At 47.0% G+C, this 24,037-nt stretch overlaps 1 protein-coding gene across 2 annotated transcripts in view; it reads left to right on the forward strand.

Annotated features, from left to right (window-relative positions):
* LAMA4 (laminin subunit alpha 4) overlaps positions 1 to 24,037 on the forward strand; it is a 96,479-nt gene that overhangs the window by 23,851 nt on the left and 48,591 nt on the right. For both annotated transcript variants that reach the window (XM_051613090.1, XM_051613091.1), the window contains exons 3-11: positions 4,511 to 4,635; positions 7,840 to 7,920; positions 12,718 to 12,932; positions 14,059 to 14,154; positions 15,432 to 15,583; positions 15,721 to 15,831; positions 19,501 to 19,612; positions 22,713 to 22,880; positions 23,628 to 23,821. In XM_051613090.1, the coding sequence (XP_051469050.1) occupies positions 4,511 to 4,635; positions 7,840 to 7,920; positions 12,718 to 12,932; positions 14,059 to 14,154; positions 15,432 to 15,583; positions 15,721 to 15,831; positions 19,501 to 19,612; positions 22,713 to 22,880; positions 23,628 to 23,821 (1,254 nt within the window). The remainder of the gene's footprint in view (positions 1 to 4,510; positions 4,636 to 7,839; positions 7,921 to 12,717; positions 12,933 to 14,058; positions 14,155 to 15,431; positions 15,584 to 15,720; positions 15,832 to 19,500; positions 19,613 to 22,712; positions 22,881 to 23,627; positions 23,822 to 24,037) is intronic.

Consider the following 24,037-nt stretch of genomic DNA (forward strand, 5'->3'; position numbering starts at 1 on the left):
CCAAAACTTGCAGCAATGACCCCCAGCATGCCACCACTTCATGTCCATTCCCTGTGCAGGTGGCATCAGAGGCACGTAGGAAGTCAGGCCAGGACTGCAAGGAAGAGCTGCCATGGCTCCCCCTGCTCAGTCACATTTCCCACGGGCAGCTGAGACAAGCGATGGACTGAGGAAGCAGGAGGCCAGGTGGTTGTGGCAAGACACCAGCTCCCGCTTCACTCCTTAGTACAGGATGAGTTCTACAAACCAAAGCTTTGACATGGAGAGGTAGCTTGACCCAAACCGCACCAGAAACCAGGTTTTGCTGCTGTTCTCATTATTTTAGGTTGACAGTTGACTTGACTTTAGTAGAAGTTGCCCAATACTTAGTGTTTCCTATTAGTGCCTCATCTCCCTCCAAATGAAATTCTGAAAGCTAACACTGCATCTCATCCTGTGCCTGAAGAGAGAAGGCTTGAAATCATAAACCTCAAAGATGAAAAAAAACATAGACTCATAAAATCACAGAATAGTTTGGGTTGGAAGGGACCTTCAAGATCATCCAGTTCCAACCCCCTGCATGGGCAGGGACACCTCCCACCAGCCCAGGCTGCTCCAAGCCCCATCCAACCTGCCCTTCAACACTGCCAGGGATGGGGCAGCCACAGCTTCCCTGGGCAGCCTGGGCCAGGCTCTCCCCACCCTCACACTCCAGAATTTCCTCCTCATGTCTCACCTCAATCTCCCCTCCTCAGTTTTCATCCATCCCCCTCGTCCTCTCCCTCCCTGCCCTTGTCCCAAGCCCCTCCCCAGCTTTCCTGGAGCCCCTTCAGGCACTGAAAAACCACTAGGATAAAACATGTACATCTCCTGGCTTTCAAGTCATTATGCTGAAGTACTCTTTTGATTATGATTATTTTGGGACAGGAGTGAGTTCTGGTGTGGGCAGCGCTCTGCAGTTCTGTACCCTCAGATATGAGGGCACCTCTCAAATCTGGGCAAGTCTAAATCTACATTCAGATATTACACCTCAGGCCACCTCCACTGGCCCAGCAATAAATGGAGACAGACTGCACAGCAAGGTAAACCACTTGCACCTCTACCTGTAGAATTTACTTATCCTTGTGCAACCTTGCTGCATTGGCAGTTTCTGTAAGACTATTTCTCAGAAGAACAAGAAATAAGGTGGAAAAAAAACCCACAACCACCCAACAGAAAAAACCCAGAACAAACCCAACATTTCCAGCTATGTTCTAACAATTACTGTTTTCACCAACAAAGTAATATTCAGAATTCCTAACCAGGGTTTGAGGGCTCTTCCAGATTTCATAGATAGTATTTCAGGCCCTGGGAATTTTGAGGTTGTTTTGTTGTACTAACTTGACCAGAGGCAGGGCTGACTATTAGCTTTTGTTTGCCCCTGGAGAGTGTCCATGCCATCCAGCATTGGGGTCTGACACAGGTGGGTCCTGTCTGTCTTTACCTGTAGAGGGTACAACCAGTCTGCTCTCTGCTGCCTGTGGAGGAGGTTCAGCCTGCCTGGATTTCACTGCTAGGCACCTGATGAAATAATTTCCCTAAAACTGCCTGAGTGGCACATTGCATGAACCTGGTGCCTTTGAAGACGATTAGAAGGAGCTCTTCTAAGCTGAGGTTCCTAAATTAAGGTGGAGCAGATTCCCAGCTCTCAGATTTTCAGTTATATTCATTTACAGAAAAGCATGTTTGTCTTTTGCTGGGAAACTTGTCCTGGTGCCATTGCCTGAAGAGAATCCAGCAACTCTTCATAATTATTTGTGCACCAGTGTATTCACTGAGCAGAACTGGACCACATGAAGGGCTCTGTGCTCTCAGATAAAGCCACCTTCACATAATCACTAACCAAAGAAAAACTACAGAAGTGCCTTGGCCACCCAGCTCCCAGGGCCTCTGGGGTGAGAGGGCCTTTTGTAGCACTTTTCTTTGGTTTAGGAGATGAAAATCACTGCAGATTTAAGGAGCAACATCATCTCCCCTGCTGCCCTGCTCTGGTTATCACTATCGTGTCTGAGCTTTGGAAACCAATAATGGATTTATTCTCCTAACACCCATGTGTTTTTTGGAGAGTTGAGGACCAGAAGGAGGAAGTTAATTGCTCAGAGCATAAATGAAGAGCATGATGAAGCCTGCAGCTGAATGCAGCCCACCTGAGGCCTCCACCTGTGCTTCAGGTACAGGATTGTTCTTTCTCTTTGAGAGCTCAGTGCTCACACTCCCATCTCTCTCTCTCTCACAGTACATTAAAATAACTTTTTATTTGAATAATGACAAATGCAAATTATTTTTAAAACCGTGTTGTCCTTCCAGTGCCATGTGGCTCTCAGTGAAGGCTCTGTTCCATACTCCTCCAGCATCCCTAGTTTTTGCATCAGGATACGTTAGTGGGTACATACCTCCTGAGCGCTTTGAGTGTCCATTTCTGCACCTGTTGCCCATGGATTTTTCTAGAACACCCCTTTTTGTCCCTGCACACAGAGCCAGCTCCTGGCAGCCAGCTGCAGGAGCTTCTTACATCCCATGTAAAGCAGCACCTCTGAAGTCAGTGCCCCTCAGCTGTGGAGTTGCAGGATTTGGGTGGACACGTGTCCTGCATTCAGCTTATTTGCCAGCTTGGTGTTTATACAGAACCCAAACACAACTTCTGCCAGCCTTCCTCTCCCAGCTGAGCAGCCCTAGAGGTTTTGGTCTGTTATTTAAAAGACTGGTGAAGAGCAAATAAAACTGGCCTTGGCACAAAGGCCTCGGTGACCAAACAATGACTCTTCCCCACTCTGAAAAGTGAGCGTTACATTCTATCCATTGTTTCCTACCTTTATCAGCTTTCAGTTCATAAAATAAACTTTCCTAAAGCCTCCTGACAACTTAGTTGGCTTTTTTAAAAGTCCAGGTACCTTCTGTCCTCTGGTTCCCCCTCATACACTTGCTATTTGCACTGTTACTCAGGTTAGTGAAGGAGGAGCTCCTGACTGTAGTTTTTGATGAAAATTTCTGGGTATTTAGCTGAAGTGCAAAGGGGGACAGGAGTCTTCAGGAGTCCTGCAGGGTACAGGGGCACTGTTTGCACACTTTGCACCAGTCACCCACCACCCTGCCCTGTGCCTAAGGGAAAGCCCACATCCCCTGGGGCATCTAAATATGTCCGTCTGTAAACCAAAACATCTACCAATGCTTACTTAAGCTTACAGGACTTGAAAAGCCTACTTAGAGTTGTTTACAGCAAACCACGTCATTTTTTATTGTTGTGATTGAAAATTATATTTTCATGATTGCATTTATCTGAGAGGCACAATTTTGGACCTTGTATCGTGAGATATTTTGGAACAAATATTCTTTATGAAGTCACCACAGTTTGATGTACTTCCTTGGGGCCCCAACAAGATCAACTGGTGGCTGATTTGCCTCTGCATGAGGAAGTGTATTTCCTCACAAACATCAAACTGTGGAGATGAAACTTGCTTATAAAAAGTGAGCAACATTTTGCACAGTTGCTCTGCATTTCTTAGAAAGGGTTGGAAGGCTCCAGCTTCTTCCCACCATTAAGTGGGACCTCCTTTAAGGCTGAGAACAAGGTGTGGTGATCACACATCCCTTCATGCTGTAGCACTTTCCATCTCAGGATAAACACATCAGAACCACTGGTGTATCAGCCACTCTTCTCAGCCAGATTCTCCTGGTACTCTGTCTCAGTCATCCAGTCCAAGAAGCAGCCTTGCTGAGACCTGTACCTGGACTGAAATCTGATGACAGCATTTACCAGCAGACATTTTTCATTTTGTTTTGGTATAATAAGAGATTTTTTTCCTCATGGCAGATGCAGTTCAAAGCAGAGCTGATAGCTACACCTGAGCCCCCTGGATATCTCTGACAACAGGCACTGCTGTTTCAGCTCCAGCACCCGGCAGGCACCCGTGTCTGCTTGTCCCCCTGCACCTGGCCAGCACTTGAATGTGCAGCAGTGCCAGCTGGTTTGGCTTTGTCCATGCCCTGAAGGGCCAGGGTCTGGCACCTGACCCTGTTCTACTGGTCTGGGTCTTCAGGGAGCTGGGGTTGTTTAGCCTGGAGAAGAAGAGACTCGGGGGAACCTTCTCACTCTCTTCAACTACCTAAAGGGAGGTTTAGTCAGGTGGGGCTGGGCTCTTTTTCCAGGCAAATAGCAATGAGACAAGAGGGCCTGGCCTGAAGCTGCTCCAAGGGAGGTTTAGGTTGGATAATAGGAAACACTTCCTCATGGAAATGGTGATCAGACCTTGGAATGGGCTGCCCAGGGAAGTGGTGGAGGCACCATCCCTGGAGGTGTTCAAGGAAAGGCTGGAGGTGGCACTTAGTGCCACGGTCTGGAGATGTGGTGGTGTTGGTCACAGGCTGGACTCGATGATCTGAAAGGTCTTTTCCAGCCTTGGTGATCCTGTGGTTCTGTGATCCAGTCCATAACATCTCCCCGCGCGAGGAGAATCTCCCCTGTTCACCTCTCACTGCTCTCTCTCCCCTGAAGGGCTGCCAGAGAAACACCACAGGACCGCACTGCGAGCAGTGTCCCGACGGCTTCATTGGTGACCTTGTCCAAGGAGTGCCCACCTTCTGCCAGCCCTGCCCCTGCCCCCTGCCTGCTCTTGCCAAGTATGTAAAGACTTTTTACTTCTCTGTGACTTGGGCTGGCTCTGGCCATCTCCAAGGTGAGGGCAGCATCACTTGCTCAGTGCAGGAGACAAAAGCTGCTTCCCTCACCAACCAGGGGAAAGCAAGAGGACTTCAGCTGCTCACACTGATAACCACGGGAAGCAACACTTAATTTAGAAGGTGTAAAATTTCCTTAAGTGCTCCTAGAAATTCTTACCAAGGGGGAGGAGAAGGTATCTGAGCAAATTCAGGTTCTCCCTCTATTTCGTAGGAGAGATTGTTCAGCTGCCTGGTTACTTTCAATAATCCTTCGAAGACAAATTCCCCAGGAAGGTGGGATCAGGGATGTGTATGTCTGAGGCAGACAGACAGAAAGATCAGTCCATGGCCTCTGGAGGGTAAAACAAACCACTTCTGCATAGCCAGGGAAAATCCTGAGCAAACAGCAGCTGGATCTGGTCAGTACAGGAGCAGTTGAAAGGAAAGGGCTGGAGGCCCTTGTGACAGGGATGGTACCTTCAGCTGATGCACAGGTACTTTGGGGTAAGAAACTCTGAAGCTGACAGAAAACCAGGACCAAGCCACAGAGCTCCAGCTGTTACCCACTTCAGAAGAAACAACTAACTACAAATCATGAGCAGCTATTAGAAACTGCCAGTGGTCCATCAGTAACGCAGCTGAAAGAAGTTACTCACCCCCCCCTTGCTTGAGGTCCATGCTGGAGAGGGGCATCGATGCAAAGCCCTCTGTCCTGCACAGAGGAGATAAGCTACTTGCCAATGGTGGAAGCCATCTTCTAGCAAGCTGGACTCCTCAGCAGAGGGGGATTTCCTCCCTGTGTGTGCTTGCTGCTGTTATATTGGCTGCTCAGCCCCAGGGCAGGATGAGCTCCTTTGCTCAGCTGCTTCCTGGCACAGGCTCAAAATGGCAAAGGAGTAAAATCACCCCGGGCCAAACTCTGAGATCACCTCTTGTCTTCCACAGTGAGCTGCAGACATGGGAGGAGGGCTGTGGGGTGAAGAACAGCTGCTGTTGAAAAACTGCAGGTGCAGGACCTTGTACTTGGTCTTGCTGAACTTCATAAGAATATTCTATGTTCTGTGATATGTCACCCCTCTAGAACTTCATCAGGAAAAATACACTTCAGGTTCAGATGCTTCCCTCAGAAAAGTCCTGAAGGCAAGAGTTAAAGAAATATCCAATTCCAATTTGCTTAAGACTCCTATTTAAATAGTATGCAAAATTGCCTCTTCAGCTTCTTGCATGAGAGAGATGTGACCACAGCACCAGCCTTCAGCTGGGGATGGAACAGGCAAATAATAGTGGTTGAGCAACATTCAGCCTTGCATAACTACAGTCAGAAAACAACCATGATTTCTTGTTTGTTTGTAGGGTTTTTTAATTTTTTCCACCATTAATCCCACTCCGTTTATATTAGGGTAAAACAGTAACTACCAGTAAGCAGGGAAGCATTAAAAACCTTAAGTGAAGAACATCAGAGAATGTTGGTTTGTGATCTGTTTTACTGGGGAAATAGCCAGTGAATTCACAATAGCTAGACAAAGTGACCAGATCTGTGAGCTGAAAGTCTCATCAGATACACAATTCTTCTTGGGAATCATCTGTGTGTCTCTACATTTTCTGGCCAGGCTGTCTTCATATCTGCTGTCCTGGGAACCTTCGGAATGACTTTTGGACATTACACATGAAGTGTAATGTCATCTCTTTGGAACAAAAAAAGGAGGAGGGAGATTGCTCCACAGTCCAGCAGATGTTACTGCTTTTCAAACCTGAGGGAATTTTAGCAACTTTTTTTTTTCCCGAAAAATATCACAAAATATATAAAACCTCAGGAAGGCTCCAGTCTTATTTCATAACTTAAATCCACAATGCTGCTTTTTTCAACTATGTGAAGGAATTAGCTTCTGTGAAGGCAGAAAAAGTCTGCCAAACTGTCATGGTGTTATTGATATGTTCTCAAGAAAACTCTACTGCAGGCAATCTGTGAATTCTGTGAGAAGAATCTCATTTTGTGTTTTCTCTGGCTATACGAAACACTTGGAGACAGCACAGATGCAGACAGAGGTGTAGTTGACCCTGGCTGTCAAACTGAACAGGACTGATTTTATGCAGGAATTCTTGTCACCTTCCAATGCTGCTTGTTCCTGGAAGGAGCAGTGCTTGGATCATGCTTTTTCCCATGGCTCTGGGCCTCTTGTCCTACTGTGCAAGGGGGGTGAAACCTGCCCAAGGCTGCCCAGCCCTGTGTGGCTCAGGACCTGCCTTTTAGCAGCCAGGAGCAGCTGCTGCCCTCAGTGCTCTGCTCACATTCCAGGGCTGGTAGGAATTTACTCACTCACATTGCAAACTAACTGGAAACATTATCTTTAGGGCTGTGTGTCTTTTTCCTGCAGCTGTTTTCAAGCCATGCCCCTTGCAGTGTTTGAGGCGCACCAGATTACACTTCCCACATCTGGCTGCTGCTCTTCCTGGGGTCTCATATTCATTCACACATTTGTTAAATCCTGAAAAGAAAAGAAAGCAAAGAAATCCATTCTTCAGAATCACAGCAGTGAAAATTCCAGCCCAAGCCATTACTGCAAGCAGGAGCACTGCCTAGTGTGCTGGTCTCAGAAGAGACCACTCAGAGCCATGGCGGGGCAGCCTGGCTCACTGGAAAGAAGGACAGCATCCCTGGGATTGGTTTTCACCACTCACTACTTCCAGACTGGATTTGAGGAAAACTGGAGGGTTTGCACAGGAAACTGCTGTCCCCATTCCAGAGGAATTCCTGAAGGGCTCACTGGGGTGTCCTTCATAAGCAATATTTCACTCCTTAGAATAAGAGACAGGAAGAAATGAGGTTTGCATGACACACACACTGATCCTAGGTCTTTTATCTAAAATGTCTGTATCAAAACCTCCAGGTGTGTCTGGTCTCCCCTGCGAGACAGGCACTTACACTTGTGTGCATTCCTGCAGCTCCATAGTGCTACACACTCATTAGTGCTTCCCGCAATAATTAAAAACTCTCAACAGGGGGTATAATGTAAATAACGTTCAGAGCTTAAGATTATGGATTCAGCAATGAGTAACCAAGAGGCAGAGCCCACCCTGGCAGCAAATGTCTATGATGTAATGAAGAAGCACTCCGAAGAGTTTGCTGCTGCCTGCTCCTCTAACTTGATTCTAACGCCCTTGCAGCTTTGCCGTGTCCTGCTACAGAAAAGGCGGGAGCGTGCGCTGTGTCTGTCCGGAGAGCTACGCAGGACCCAACTGTGAGAGGTAAGAAACCAGCAGAATGACTCACTGCTCGACAATACTGAAGTCCAGGAGTCTCGGGGGGAATCTTTCCATACAGGGGAGAAATCTTGTGCATCTGTGCTCATCGGGGTGAGCCGTGACTGTTGCAGGAGCCCGTTCAGTGCTGAGTAAAAACCGTGAGAACGTAGGTGGAGACATGTCAGGGTAGGACAGACACTCACATCTGATATATTTTGATTGAGTTCTTGTACTTTTTGCACCTCCCTGTGGTGATCTTCCTAAAAGGAATACGATTTACCAATCAAAGTACAAAATAAAAGTCAGAAACAGCAGCTGAAGTGAAAAATAACCACCTCATAGATGCCTCCTGCAATTCACCACTCTAAAATATATAGCAGGCTTCTACCAAAACAAGTTGTTCAAAAGCCAAGGAGAAAACCCTCTACCTAGACAGATTCTTAATGAGCAAATGCAGCTTTTTTAGTTAAATTTTAAATGTACTTCACAGACATAATTCAAAATGTCAAGCAAACAACCATAGGCCAGTGTTGCTGTTCAACTTTCCCTTATGCCCATAAAGAAGTTTCCAGTAAATATCCTCTAAATAACTTAAAACACAAGTAAATTCAGCTATACAGGAGAAATTTAACTTACTTTTCCATCTTGTAAAGAGCCAGCTTACTTACTATGAACACACATGGATGATGTTTCCAGGAATGTCAGAGACCTGACTATAATTTGGAAGTGCTCTTTGAGCCACCAATAAACAAAAGCAGCTCTAACACAAAGCCTGGGGGTACAGGATGGCTCAGGCTCTGGCTCCCTGAACATTTCATTTGGGTTTTGCTTAAAGCCCTTGAAGCATTACAGACACCAGTCCATGGTCATTGCTGGGCAAGTCTTGAATTCAGATGACACTTCATGTAAATATCAGGGAAAAGGAGAAGGGGGAAGCTGAGATGCCAGGAGAAATAAGTATGAAAAAGGTAAAATGAGGAGTGAAGGCTTTTGCCCTTACAGGTGATGCAAAAACATCAGCATATTACTTCTGCATCATTAACGTGGTGACAGCAACAGTAAGAGCCCTTTAGACAGAGAGCACCAAAATGAAAAACCCACCCTTGTTTCCAGGCCTATGGCTGCATTCTTTTGTCCTTCCAAAATGTCAGATTTATACACAAAGGATAATGCAGACAATTAAAAGGTCAGAGAGGTTTCTTAATGGTTATTAAAATGTCAACCTAGACTAGAAGCAATTCAAAACCTATTAAATGGGTAGCAGATTGATAGTGACAGCAGAAAATAGCATCAGCTTTGTTTCCTAACAACCACCACCCAGCCTGATGCAGTGTGTCTGTCTCAAAGAACACAAAACTGTGTGGATGGGCTAGAAAAAGCTGCAAAAGGAAATCAGCCTGTCCCTCTTGGCATTGCTCCTGTCCCTCTTGGCAGCCCAAGCAGAGCAGCTCATGTCCCCAGGGTGAGGAAGGTGACGTCCTGCTCCCTGGGCTCCCTCCCAGCTCTGCACAGCAGTGGGTGGTGGTGCCAAGGGGCTGTGAGCTGCAGGACACTGCTCCACAGGCAGCACCTGGGACCTCCAGAGCAGCACATGGGGGGGCAATCTGCTCCATTTCCTCTGGCATCCATGTGGGAGGCTTTCTTGTGCAGCTCCAGGGGCTTGGCACAGACCTACCCAGTTTATATTTGCCAGAAAAGGGGGTTGTGAAATCACAGAGGCCTTTGCTAAGAGCTGAGAAAGACAGCGTCCCAATTCCAAATCCAGGAATGAATCCTTTTGCTCCTGGACTTCAGCAATGACACGTTAGGGGGGTAGCAGACAAAATCCAAGTTTTGTTTATGCCCAAATGTTAATAACTGAGCAAATGATACATTCGTGTCCAAAGTGAATAGATGGAAAGGGTTCTTTTGGCACTGCCAGGGGAGAGGAAGTTAATTTCTTACTCACCAATAATTACAGGAAGCAAACATGGCTGTAAAAAGAAACAAAGATAAGGTAGCAGCTTTACTATGGAAGAGGAAATATTGTCTGTTAGCAACAGTCATTCATTGATACACCAGAGGAAAAGACAGTTACTGCAGCCCGCTGCTTTTCCAGGCCATGAGTGCAGAGATGGAGCAGCAGATGTTTCCATCCAGCTGCCTCTGCTCTTCCACCAACTCTTGCAAAGAGGCCAAGCACAGCTCAACCCTACAAGATGCCCTGAGTAGCAGAGGGAAGGGGAAAGTGAAGGGGACACGTTTATTTTCAGCTCTAAAAGTTCCTATTTGTGTTAAGACAGCTACTCCAGATGAGGAGATCTGGCTGATGAAACCGAGTCAGACGCTCATAAAAAGCAGCACTTACAGAACATATCTGTGAGGCTGTGAGGAGCTGCCCACTGAGTTTCTGGCAAGGGAACTGAATGGTATATTTCAGATAAGAAGAAAAAAAAAAACAAAACAAACACTTTGTCCTGCTGAGAGGAACAGCACACAGCCTTTGGTGGGTGCTGGCTGAGAGCCCGAGCTGGGCAGCCACGGGCACAACACGGCTCTGGCCCTGCCCTGCTCAGGAGATTCTGTGACTTGAGGCCAGAGCAGACAGGCAACCATGTGGAAAATACCTCACTGCAGAACGTTAAAAAGCAACTCTGCAAGATTTTAAGAGTTCAGAATAAATTTAATGATTCACTGATGTGCTGGGGTTTAAAAAAAAACACAAACAAAAAAACACAGAGGAGTTTTTTTCCTTGTTCAAACTTCATAAACATGCCAAAATTCTGACATTTGGAAAAGTACTACAACCTCAAGTTGGCTTAAATATTAGAAAATTCTAGCAAGACTTTTGACTTGACAAAATAGTAGCATTTTTCTGTCACTGCTTGCTCTAATTCCCATGGGAATGGGGAGTAACTCCCCCGAAATCAGCTGCATCACACTCACTGTGCTCCAGGTCGCACTCACAGCTCTTCAAGGGGTGGACAGAAGTCCAGGTCACACTTCTGTTCTTTACATCTGGGTCACCCAAACGATAAGATCTGCACAAAAGATTCTGGCAGTGCTGCAAAGAGACAGAGTCTTTGCCACTGGCAAAGACAATATTTGATGCAGCCAAGTGGTTTACATTAAGATGCTTAAAATTTTATGTGTTTTTACTGTGGGGGTTCAGGATTGGAACGTGAACAAAGCAGCACAGAGGAAATTACTTTCTTTATTAAAAAATAAAAATTAAAAAAATGTAGGAACAGATCAAAAGCTGGAAGCTCTTATCAGATCTCCCACATTTTAATTGTTGGGATGTAGCAGAACTTGGGTTTGACTATACTCAGATTTTAGCAGAAGACAGACCTGGACTCAGGTCCCCAGCCAGAAACCTGTGAAAATTGAACTGAGCTGCCCGAGAGCTCAACAAGCAGCAGAGCAAAGGGTGTCTTAAAGCAGGACTTTATGATGGGAAAAGAGGCAAGGAGAGCAGGGTGATAAAACGGGGTGAAATTCAATAACTACTCTTTACCCAAATCACTGCAGCAACGATTCGTCCTCCAGTGTCTCCAAGAAGCCCTTGCAGCACCAGCCATTTATCCTCCTCCACACAGTGACTCTTCATTCCTAGTTCAGGGGTACTAGTCCCTGCTTTCTGTGCCCCAGGCTGCTGGGTCATGGCCACTCCTGCCACCCCGCAGTGACACCATGGGCAGTGTGAGCTGTCCCTGTCCTGCCAGCTGAGCCCTCCAGCCCATCAGCCACCGCTGCTCCAGCCACCAGCTCCTCCAGCCTGGCCCTTGCTCGAGGATTTGCTCACACGAGCTGCTCTGTGCCCACTCCAGTGCCAGCTCTGTTGGCCTTGCTGGCTGTTTTGCAGAAGTTCCTCTGGCTTGTAGGATTAAGCACGCTCCCTGAGACCAGCAGAAGCCCCTTTAACTGAGTCCCTCTCCTTTCTTTCCAAAAGGTGACACCTGTTGTCTGCGCTTAGGGCCACTGGTCACCCAGGGATGTTACACGTTGCTGGTCTGTCTAGACTTTCAAAACCCACGACAGCTTCAACATCTCTTCCATTTTAAGATATACCAAGTTTCCAACTGAAATAATTCCCAGATGTGAAAAGACACCAAAAGCAGTTTGGATCCAGTTCAGTCCTTGTTACCCACCTCCCTCTCTCCCTCCACAAACCAACAGAGGAATCCTCCCCTCCTGGGCTGGTGGCTGCTCTCAGCCTTTTCCCCCCAGCCCAGAGGCTGACACCAAACAAATGTGAAAAATGGAGGCTGGTTCAGTGTTTGTTCTGTTTTATGAAAACCAGAATCCCAATGCTGCACTATAGAATTATTTTTCTAAGCCATTTTCTGCTCAGTACTTTGTATATATCATTATAATGAACTTCCTCAGAGTTTCAGCATCATGAAATGCAGCCTCTTACTTCAGTTTCCTATATGACACAATATAGTTGGTAAGATCCCAAGCTGAAAGAGACCAAAATAAACACTAGAGCTGCCTCTCTGCCAAGGTCGCTCTTTCATGGATTTTTTAAAACAATGGGGAACAAAACATTTGACTGCTAAAGATACACATACCAAAAAAAAAAAAAAGTAAAGCAGACTGGTGTGATTGAGATCCCAGGTGTGTACGAGAAGGGAAGAAATATGGAACTGTATAGATTGGGATTAGAGCACGGAGCAGCCTGTGCAGGAAGACAGCTCCTCACTTCTGCCCCTCAGCAGCTGCAGGGCCCCGTCAGTGCCCGCTGCCCTGAAAAGGTCAGAGCCAAAGCGGGGCTGGGAACATCACTGCTCCTCACTGCTGGGCTTGCTCTTCTTCCAGGTGTGCCCCCGGTTACTACGGGAACCCTTTGCTGGCAGGAAGCACCTGTAAAAAATGCGACTGCAGCGGCAACTCCGACCCCAACCTGATTTTCGAGGACTGTGACGAGGTGACGGGCCAGTGCCGCAACTGCCTGCACCACAGCAGCGGGTTCCGCTGCGAGCGCTGCGCCCCGGGCTTCTTCGGGGACGCCAGGGTGGCCAAGAACTGCACAGGTACTGCCTGGAGATCAGGGGGGCACAGCCAGGGGCTGCGGGGGCACCTCCCAGAGAGGGGCCTGGGTCAGCCAGCAGACCCTTGTGGTCCTGCCCCTGGGCACCTGCCCGGCAGGACGTGAGGAAGAGGAGGCTGAGGGGAGAGCTCATTGCCCTCTACAGCTGCCTGAAGGGAGGTCGTAGGGAGGTGGGAGTTGGGCTCTGCTCCCAAGGGAAGAATGACAGGACCAGAGGAAACAGCCTGAAGTTGCCCTAGGGGAGGTTTAGGCTTGATGTTAGGAAGAATTTCTTTACCCAAAGACATTGGAACAGGCTGCCCAGGGAGGTGGAGGAGTCACCATCCCTGGAGGTGTCTAAAAGTCTAAAAGAAATGTAGATACAGTGCTTAGGGACATGATTGAAGCACTGAATGGGTAAATCAGGTTATGGTAGGGGGAGTTAGGTTATGGTTGGACTTGATGGTCTTCAAGGTCCCTTCCAACCAGGATGGTTCTGTGACTCTGTGGTAATTTGGCTGCATCATCCCAGGCGCTGGGCCTCTTTCCGTTGCTTATGAGGAAGACTCAGACCCAAGAACCCAACATCTCAAATGCCTGAGTAGGACAAATAGGCACCGTTGTGTCCTGCATCTTGTTTTAGAGCAGGGGTTCTCTGAGCTTTCTTTAGGCGGAGACATCCCCTTGGTGGTTGTTCACACCACATGCCACCCCACATGACCACTCAGAGTGATGGCAGTTAAAGACTTGGAAGAAGTTTTATGGCAGCAGGATTGTCCTTGCTGTCCTGACCCAATCCTCGACCAGTCTCTGCTAGTTTTCAGTCTGGTGAGGTATTCTGCTTTTCCCATGTGTCTGTCTAGGGGTCTCTAGGTGGGGTCTTCACCAGAGGGGGAGAATCACCTCCCTTGACCTGCTGGCCAAGCTGCTTCTGATGCAGCCCAAGATACAGAGGAAATATTTCTTCCAGGATACACCCTACAGGAAAAATCAGTCCAAGAAGCCCTTGATTTTGGTTGGACTGTCTATGCACAATCCCACATACAATCAATTCACTAGTCATGGGAGATGAAAGATGGGTTGTGCTTTCTGAAGATTCTTTTTTCAAAACTCTCTTCTTTTTCCCCCAGAATGTAACTGTGGAGGGAGAATGTGTGACAGCCAGACTGGAGAATGCCTCGCAGACGCTCCTGAAGTTTCTACTGGCACAGACTGCCCGACCATCAGTAAGAAGATTATCATGAGAACACCAAAAAAAATTAACATCACTCTTGTATTTAGATGCAGACAAATGGTGACTTGATGGCTGGGTTCCCCAGTGGGCTCAGCCCTTTGACTTTGGTCCCACAGGACACTTAAAACTTGTGAATGTGCACAATGTGCCACTGGATGGGCATTTAAACATGTTCTCAGTTGCTTGGCTGATGTGCACAGGTCCAGCTCTGTGAGACAGGCTGACCATTCAGGTACAAACTGCAGAGCAGAAGTGTCACCAAGGCCACTTCTCCAGATTTTGAGACATGGTGCCTACAAAATACTCTGGCCCTAGAAACTGCCACCACAGCTTTCTCTGTGCCCTCTTGCAGAGCACTTCTGGTTCCTCAGTTGTACTCCACAGCTGTTGCTGTGGGCAATCTGACATACCTCCATCAGGCAGTTCCTTTCCCACTGTCTTCTCACCTACTCCAGTGACAGGCAGCCTGGGGACTTTCCAGCACCACTACGTAGTGACTGTTGGTAACCACTAACACTTCTACACGTCAGTGTGAGTGTGCCTGTGGCACAACACAGGCCGTGCAGCAGAGACAGGTTCCTAAACCCCCTCCCAAAAAGAGGGGCCGTGTGCCTGGAGGTAAAACCAGAAGGAAAACATCTGGGGGCTGCTGCCGTCAGGAATACAGATACATAATACCAGGCAAAAGTTTCTGTAGGACAGTATGTTGCACGTTGACCTAAGTCTCTTGCATTCAGTGGTGGCACCAGTGTCACTACACACAGGGTGACATTGCAAGCCTTCAGCAGGGACAAGGACACAGTTCTGCAAGAGCGTGTTCCTAAGTTGTTATAACTGTATTTTTAGAAGTTGCCTTCCTAATTACATAGGCAGCCAAAAGCCCATCTGCTGGACATCCTTACCACCATGTTTTATACACAGAGTGCTGGGCTCTGACAAAATCCAGTTGTTTTGGTGACCCCCATCTGTTGTTCCTTGGGCCACAAACACACAGCACCTCTAGGGAATAGCCAGGAAATGCCTCCCCTCTCTTCCCTGCTGATGATGGAGCCTCTGGGAGCAATCCCAGCTGGAGCTGCTCAGCTGGAAGCCTCCTGACTGTCCTGTGGGACCTTGGAAGGGGGTGGGTGAAAGTGAAAGGGAAATGGGTACCCAGGGGCGTCCTTCAGTGACAAAGAGAGGGAACACCACAGGGCAAGAGCACCACAAAGTGAATTTGCTGTTAGCTGACAAAAACACTACAGAAAAATGACACCCTCTTCTTCTCAGGCTGTGACAAATGTATCTGGGATCTGACAGATGACATCCGACTAGCAGTCCTGGCCATTGATGAAAGCAAATCAACGTTACTGAGCATTTCTACTGGTGTTGCAGCTCAAAAGCGCTTGAATGACTTGAACCTCACGGCCACCCATCTCCAGGTACAAACATGGATGACATTTTATTTCCTAATGCCATTCTGATCAATCTCCATTTCACTCCTGTGGTTCTTGATCTCTCCTCTCACTAGAGAAATACTTTGTCTCCAGATGCACTGAATTCTTTCCCTCACACACAGGCAGCCATTTCCGAAAAAAAGAACCATGCTGTGCTTTGGACCATCCAGGTCGATGATGCCGCAGATGAAATGAATGATCTCCTGAGAGAGGCAGCAACACTTGATGAACAGGTGTGTTTATAACCCCCTGCCAGAGCTCTGAGAGTTTGCACTTTGTCATATTTTCATGCTGGCATGTGAGTTTAACACAGAGTAGTTCCAGTTGGAAGGGATCTGTAACGATCAGCCAGTCCAACTGCTCGTCCCTTTGTCGTGCCACTGAACAAATGTTAAAGCATGTTGTTCAGGGCATTGTCCAAGTGCCTCTTAACACTGGGGCATTGATCACCTCTCTAAAAAGCCCATTTCAGTGTTTGAACACTCTGTCAGTAAAGAAATGTTTCCTAAGATCTAGTCTGAACCTCTAGGTTCACCAACAAAGAGTGGGAGTGCCCTGAAAGATGGTCAGGAGAACTTCCTATTCCTATTGTCCATATCTAATCTTTCTACTTTAATTTATTTCTGAATTAAAAGCATAAATGACCTATCAAGTCTTTCTCCCAGAAAAGGAAGGATGTAGGGCCAAAGCCCGTTGAATGTGTTGGGAGGTTTGTCACCCATCCCCACAAGGCTCCCCTCAGGATCTGGGGACCTCCCTGCCCCCCTAGACAACATGGACATGTTTCATCTGAGACAGGCACACTGCCTTCCTGCTTCAAATCTTGATTTCTAATTAAGCAAAGGAACCGACATTAAAGTAATTCAGACTGACCTGGGGAGTGTTTGCACTGTACCAGTTTTACATGCATGTGCTCGTAAAATTAAATTAGCCCTGATTAGACATTTCAAAATATGTTACAAAACTGCCATTTTAAAATGTTTTTCATGCACCCACTGAGATGGGAGCTTGATCAGCACTCAATATATGTTTTAAAACAATTGTAAATATGAATGTTGCATCCACATTCAATTGCCAGGCTATAAAATTAAGGTCATCTGCTCTCAGCTCACATAACACATTAATTGCACCCTAGAAGAATGCTGATGTTAAGAGAAGTAATAACGTTCAAAATTGCTTCTCCTCTGTTTTAAACACGTGTTATTAAGCAGTTCTCTGGTGCTAAGATACAGACATTAGTGAGATGCATCACTCTGCTATTGCCAGAGGTAGCCCCAGCTGTAGGATGACTAGAGGATATTTCATGCTTATTGCAAAATGCCAGACCTTATATTCACTTACCAATTCCTTCACAAGACAAAGTAAAATTAGATCTTCAACTGAAATTCAAATGGAAGAGCCAGGAGCAGGAAAAACCAAACACAAAGGAAGAGGAGAAAGGACTATACAGAGAGATGGAAGAGAAAATGTGGGTTTGGGTGTTTTTAATCAGCACTTTCCCAGCAGAAAGGGCATTGCAGGATTCCAGAGGGTCCCTCTGTGTCAGTAGGATGATTAAGGCATTAGATTTTCCAGGAATATTTAGTGAATTTGGATTTCTGTCATCTGTAGTGCTACGTGGGGATTTCTCAGCTCATTCCTCAGTTTGACTGTCCTTGAAGAAAGAAATCCAGCATTTCCTGTGCCCTTTCCCCCCTGGTTAGCTCCAAAGCTTGTTCCACGTGAACTCTTGTGCTTGCCTGTAAAGGCAGGGAAGGAACAGCCCCAGACTCTCACAGTGGGAGGAAGGCCACAGTAATAGCTCTGAATATTTTGAACCTTTTTTCTCTTTCAAGGCACTTTTAGGGAAAAAGGGTGCAAGGGCTTGACTGGATTTGGCAGAGATTTGCCTCATCTTCCACTTGGAGCATTTCCCCTGCATGTCCCCATGCCTGAGGGGGTCACTGGAGGGGCTGATCTCAACCCTGAGGGCAGGAGTAATGCACCAGCCATGGGGAAATCCTCCTGCTCCATCAGAAGAGTAAATGTGAGCTGTGATTCCCTGACCCTGCTTGGAATGGGGTTAGAGCAAAACAGCACTTAGCTCAGTCCCAGGTGTTTGGCAGAGATCTGGGGCAGGGAGAGCCTTTCCTTCCTGGGTCCTTCGCAAAGTCCAGGATGAGTCTTGGAACATCAGTGGGAATCTGAGGGTCCCTAAGAGTGTCCCTCACTCATGCTGCTGTGTTTCCCATCAAGGTCACAGCAATCAGCAAAACTCTACTCTGGTGAGATCCCACCTGGAATACTGTGTCCAGTTCTGGTGCCCTCAGCACAAGAAAGATGTAGACTTGTTGGAGAGGGTCCAGAGAAGGGCCATGAGGATGATCCCTGGGCTGGAGCAGCTCTGCTCTGGAGACAGGCTGGGAGAGTTGGGGTGTTCAGCCTGGAGAAGAGAAGGCTCCAGGGAGACCTTAGAGCACCTTCCAGGGCCTGAAGAGGCTCCAGGAAAGCTGGGGAGGGGCTTTTCATCAGAGAAGACAGTGACAGGACGAGGGGTGATGGTTTTAAACTGAGAGAGGGAAGATTTAGGTGAGATATTAGGAAGGAATTCTTCACTCTAAGAGTGGTGAGGAACTGGAATGGGTTGCCCAGGGAGGTTGTTGATGCCCCATCCCTGGAGGTTTTTAAGGCCAGGATGGATGAGGTTTTGTGCAGCCTGGTCTAGTGGTTCCCTACTCATGGCATGGGGGTTGGAACTGGATGATCTTTAAGGTCCCTTCCAACCTGAATGATTCTATGATTCTATTCTATGATTCTATTAATTCCTCATGTGCTCAATAGTTAAAGAAAAATTGGGAGAGGAAAGAGTATTATGTAAAGGCAAGAGTGTGTATAAACAGCAGCAAGATGCTTAAAATAATCATGAAGGGGTGATGCTGAGTAGCACAGGAGTAGCTCCACAGGAGCCCTGAGAGCAATAAAGGAAAACTAATAGGAAACATATTGCTTTTGCTTCAAAGACTAATAAAACAAATACATAGAAATAAAATTAAAACCTTTCTATAAGCCTTTATATTTGTTTTATTCTGGCTTCCAAGGTGTCAGGGCACCTCAAACCCAGAAACTAATTTTACAGTGGGAATTTTTGCTGCTGCAGCCCCGAGGGCTGAATTGAACTCCTGACCACTGGCAAGCATCTGGTGTGGGCTTCAAATGTGCAAACACACACCCACAGGGGCCAGAAAATACCAAAGGCACAGCAGTCATATTTTTTTTTTCTCATTCCTGGGAAATACCAGTGAAAATTAAATCTAAGGAGTCCCAAAGTCAATGGTCTTCTAGGAGAGCTGGTAATTATGACATGGTAATTCTTAGTTTCCTTACATGTCAGGGAACACAATGCCAAGCACACCCTCCAATATAATATGTTCTAGGAGTGTGGCTACGGTCTTCAGAGGATTTCAGCCCTCATGCTTTTTCTGAATTTTAACCAAGTTGCAGAGCTGGGGACCTCACTTGAGGGAGACATTGATCTAAAAATGGTTGTGAGCTTGACGTCTCATTCTTCAGCCTATCTGCTTACTCAGGAAACACAATTCCCAGCAAAATGAGCCAGCCCTGCTAAATGTCTGGGAGACTCAGCAGATGGGAGCTTTACAACTCTACATAATTTATGGCAAGTTGATTGCAACAAATGATGGATAAATATGGGACAGATTTTAATCTCTCTCCGCGCAATTCTGGAAACACCGACGAGACAGCCCTTCCCTCCAAACACCTCTGTAAATACCACTTTATGTGACACATGGACTTTCACAGGCTCATCAGGGGAAAGCAAAATGTCTGTTTACTCTGCTCATCCTCACACATGCACATGGATCTGGAAAGAAACCTAATGTATCCCTCCCCTGATTTATTCACAGGGAAATGAAGCATCCAGCAAAGGCCTGTTGGTCCAGAAGGAAACCATGGAGACCAACCACCGTGCGACCCAGCTTGTGCAGCAGCTCAGCAATATGAGGGATAACATCCAAGGTATGTAGATTTTTTTTTCTGCTTCAGGTCAGTGTCAAGCATGAATGAAACCCCCAGCACAAACATGTCCAAGCACCGGGGCACTCTCACAAAGCAACTCCCCCACAAGGCTTTTGCAGCTTTCAGTGCCATGGCAAGAACCTGTCTCTCTTGAAGGACAGCTGGTACCATGGGCTGACTTGGTCTGACACCCAGAACAAGAGCTTCCCTTTCTTTTTTCTCCCTTTGACAGAGCAAAACCATAGCTAATAGGTTTGCACTAAATGCTTCCAGCTAATTCAGCTGGTATCCTTTGTCTTTTGGAATAGCTGCTCAAGGTATTTCTATGCACCTGTGGTAAAACAAAAGAGTCAGGATCAGATTGGGGGTGGATGGAGCCACAGGTATGAGCAGCAATGGGAGGTGAGAGTGGTCTGTGTCTTACTTGTCAGCAGACTCATGCAAGTAAATGTTCCCCTCCCCTGTTGATAAGTCAGAGAGGGCATATAAATAGCTAGAGTTTTTACAAACTGTGCTTTCCCTTTTGAACCCCCAGTCAGGTCTGACTGATTCTGGTGATCACACCAGTGAGTGCTACATTAAATCCAGTTTTACCTTTTAGCTGTTGCTGAGCAGGGTTGTCCTGGTACAGATACCTTCATCCATGTGCTTCTGGAAAGAAAAGGATGCTGAATAGTAAACAATTTGGAGAACTTACAGCTTCCCAAAGCTCAGTGTGGGAAGGATTGGTGATTTTCTTTTCAAGCCGCTTATTGCTTCATCTGACCAGAATTTGCAAGTGAATTTGGGCTCAGACACATCTGCAGAGCATTACAGACTAACTGTTGTCCTCTTGCCCTTTTTGTTTTTTTGTTTTCTTTCTCCTGAAATGCAGAAGCAGAATTGGAAAACTGCATTCTCATTTTCCACAAAGAAAGCACTGCCTCCAGTAAAAGTGAAAGGCAGAACTTTAAAAACTGTGGTTAGTGCAGAGCATCAGAAATGGTTCCAGTGATGCTATTTCACAGGAGGAAGGGTAACCATGTTGATGAAGATCTCCCAAAATTAGGAAACGAAACCAAGAGCCTTTTCATGTTAAAATCTTGGGACAAATTGTCACCTGTTATCTCAGTGTCCTGCTCATCTGCCCACATGATGTGAGGGGATGCAAATGAAACTTAAAAATGCTATCATTGGACAACTTGCTAGGTCAATTAAAGCATCTCTAGAACTAGCACAAACTTCAAAACATAACTTGTCTTCTGACAGTCAATGTAAATGTTTTACACCTTCCCAGATGAAGACTTTTCTTATTTAGAGCCCATATCTTGCTGATACATAAAAAAGAGGTTAAACCAATGGCAACCTCCTCCTCAGTACCTCCAGCAAGCAATAAAGCCCCAGGTGAGGGTCCCCAGAAGCAGCCTAGCCCCCTGCACACCTGCATCCTGCAAGCCTCCACCTTGCTGGAGAGCACTCTGCTTGCCCCCAGCCTCTGGCAAGGCCAAGTGTACCAAAGCTGCACATGGCACCGGAGCAGAAAGGCTGCCTGGCAGCTGAAGTCCTACAGCCCTCTGTACCTAGAAATACTTCATCAACAGACCTGAGTAGTTCTGTCTTAGAGCAGCTACTGTAAGCTCTGTGGCAGCTGGTGTAAGGAAGAGTGGTTATATATCAGCTGTTATCCTTGCTTATCCTTATCTCCATTGCAGCTCCAACCACTGCTTTATTTCCACAAACACTGTGAAGTTAACATATCCCATCACACAAAGGAGACAGGCTGAGACCAAGCTCATGGGATGTTGCATTTGTTCTGCCTTCTTACAACTGTGATGCTAAATCACCTTTGACTCTGTCCATCTGTCACGTTTTATTTCAACAATTATTGAGCAAAAGTGTCTGCATGAGCCTCATTGTTTATCACTGACAATCACTGGTTGACCTCTGTGAGTCATTCTTTTAGAATATGAATTGGTTATGGGCAGGACAGGACCCACAGAAGGCAGACATGGATCTAGTTTGTCACACAAATAGTACCATGCAGTTGAGCTGTGGTAGAAGAAGATTCCCCTTGGCTGTGAATAAAAAAGAGAGTGCTTGTTCAGTTGGAGACAAATAGGTGAAAATTATTTCCACCACACTCAAAACCAGGGCATCAGCCCTGCAGGGGGCAAGGTGTCTGGGTCCATCACACTTGCATGTGCCAGCAGGAGAAGGAAAAAGAAACCCATGGAGCTGCTGGTCATTATCAGTTACTGCTCAGTACAAGCCTCTAAAGCTTCACTAGTGAGCTCAGGAGACAGCAAGAAGCTGCACACAAAGACACTCTGCCAAAGCAGCAGTGGTACCACAATTACACATCTATTTTTAATAAACACCTTACAGATGCACAGTGCTGGCTTTGCCAGCTCTGGGTGTCCACAGCAGTAGTGATGAACACAGGCCAAAGCTACACACATCATAGGCTACAAGAAAGGAGGAGGCTGGTGTTCCAGAGTGGCTGGTATTCCAGGCCTGGGAGTGGGAGGTGGGTAAACTCTGCAGACTGGGAAGGGTCAACTCGACCAGCTGCAGGGATCCAACAGGGGGTTTTGAACTGAGACCAAAACCTTGAGATAGTGTCTATGTCCAAACCAACTAGGCAGTGCCAGGTCATAAGCCATATGTAACCTCTTTAGGGTGCCTCAGACTTCTTCAGATGGAAAAAGAGGTTCCCTCAGTCTCCTTGCATTGCTGCTGTTTGATAAACATGACTTTATTGCAGCAGCACTTAAAACCCCCATCTTGGACGAAAGCCTCAGGCTGCTACACACCAGAACTCCCACTCAGATGATGTTCCCAGCCTATGGGAACTGCCAAGCCAAATAATGTACAGAACCCATTCCTGTTTAACCTCATCCTCCTCTGATGAGACCCCCACAGATGCCAGAAAGCGTGATTTATTTACAGGTTTAATTTTAACACTAGATGAAACACAATAGCTATTTACTATCGAGTTGGAAGACAATTTAAACTTTCTTTTGCCAACAGGATGATCTGGATTGACAAAAATAAAAGCACCCCACAGTATTTATCTCTCTGTAGCTGTGCTGGGTTGACCATCTGTTCCCTTTCCCCCCAGAAATCGGCAGTAAGATGGAATATTACGCGATTCAACAAGAGCTGAGCCCTGAAGAGATTGCTCAGAAGCTGGATGTGGCTGAGGAGATGCTGAAGGAGATCAAAGGCCGTCAGCCCTTCACTCATCAGCGGCAGGTTGCAGACAAGGAGGAAAGCATGGCAGAGCAGTGTGAGTTTGGAGTCTTGAAGACACTTGTGAGGGTTTTCCATTCCCCCACGTGCTGCCGCGCGGCTGGCGCGGGCCCTGGCAGCTCTGCATGTGCTGGATCAGCCCCTGGGGAGCAGCAGCAGCTGCTTGGAAGCACCAACTGGTGCCTGCCCCGAGTCCCTGCTGCTGCTTGTTGCCCCCGTGGCAGAACAGGCAGGAAAGTACGTGTGTGTCTGTGTGTCCTCCTGCGCTGCAGCACCTCGGCAGCAGCTGCTGGGGAAGGTTGGTGCCAGGGCAGGAGTTGCCCAGGGGAACATCTTCCTTCCCCCCTGCCAGACCTGCCATGGGGACAGTGACCACCGGCAGAGAGAAGAGCTGCTGGCATGGGAAAGGGTGGCAGCCCAGCTCTCACAGCTCGGTGAGCCTGAGCCAGAGCCCCAGGACAAGGATTGTCCTCTCCAGGTGGTCAGGGTAGCTGCCCCAATGGAGAACAAATGAAGAGCAAGGAAAGCCAAGCCTAGCTTCTTTTAGGGAAAGCTACTTGAGATGGGAACTAATGGAATTAAAATAAGATGCTAAACTGAGAGGCAGCTTTCCTTTCCAAAAGAAGAGGTAAAATTAAAATCTCTGTGTATGATCTTTCTAGTGAGCTTCTAACGAAAGTGTTTTGTTTTCCTCTGAGTAACAGCAACTGGAGCTGTTGCACAGGTGAGTTTTGTCAGAAACCCAAGCTTTGGACTAAACTGTGGCCTGTGATTTTTCTCCCAGTGCTCCAGCAGGTTGAAGAGTTTCATGAGAGGTACAATGACACCAGATCTCTAGTATCTGATGTGCTGGAGCAGCTCAGCGAGCAGGACGTGAGGCTGTCAGACCTGGGGGAGGCATTAGACCAGGCACTTGACTATGTTCTCCAAGCAGAGGATATAAACAAGGGAAACACAGCCAGTCTTCAGAGGCGTGAGGTACTGTGCAGCACTTTTGCCACCACTGCTGTCTGTGAACACTCCAGTTCTGTCAGTGCTTAAAATAGCAGGATGCAAGCAGTTTAGATCCAGGAATCACCACACCAAAGAATTTCTTGGACCACTCAGAGGGATGAGTTCTAAGAAACGAGTGGTGGAAATGCAAGGTACTATTATTTACTCATGGACTGCCAATAAATCACAAGTCTTGGTGTG

This window comes from Apus apus, chromosome 3 (assembly GCF_020740795.1).
Source record: "Apus apus isolate bApuApu2 chromosome 3, bApuApu2.pri.cur, whole genome shotgun sequence".
Classification (NCBI taxonomy): domain Eukaryota; kingdom Metazoa; phylum Chordata; class Aves; order Apodiformes; family Apodidae; genus Apus; species Apus apus.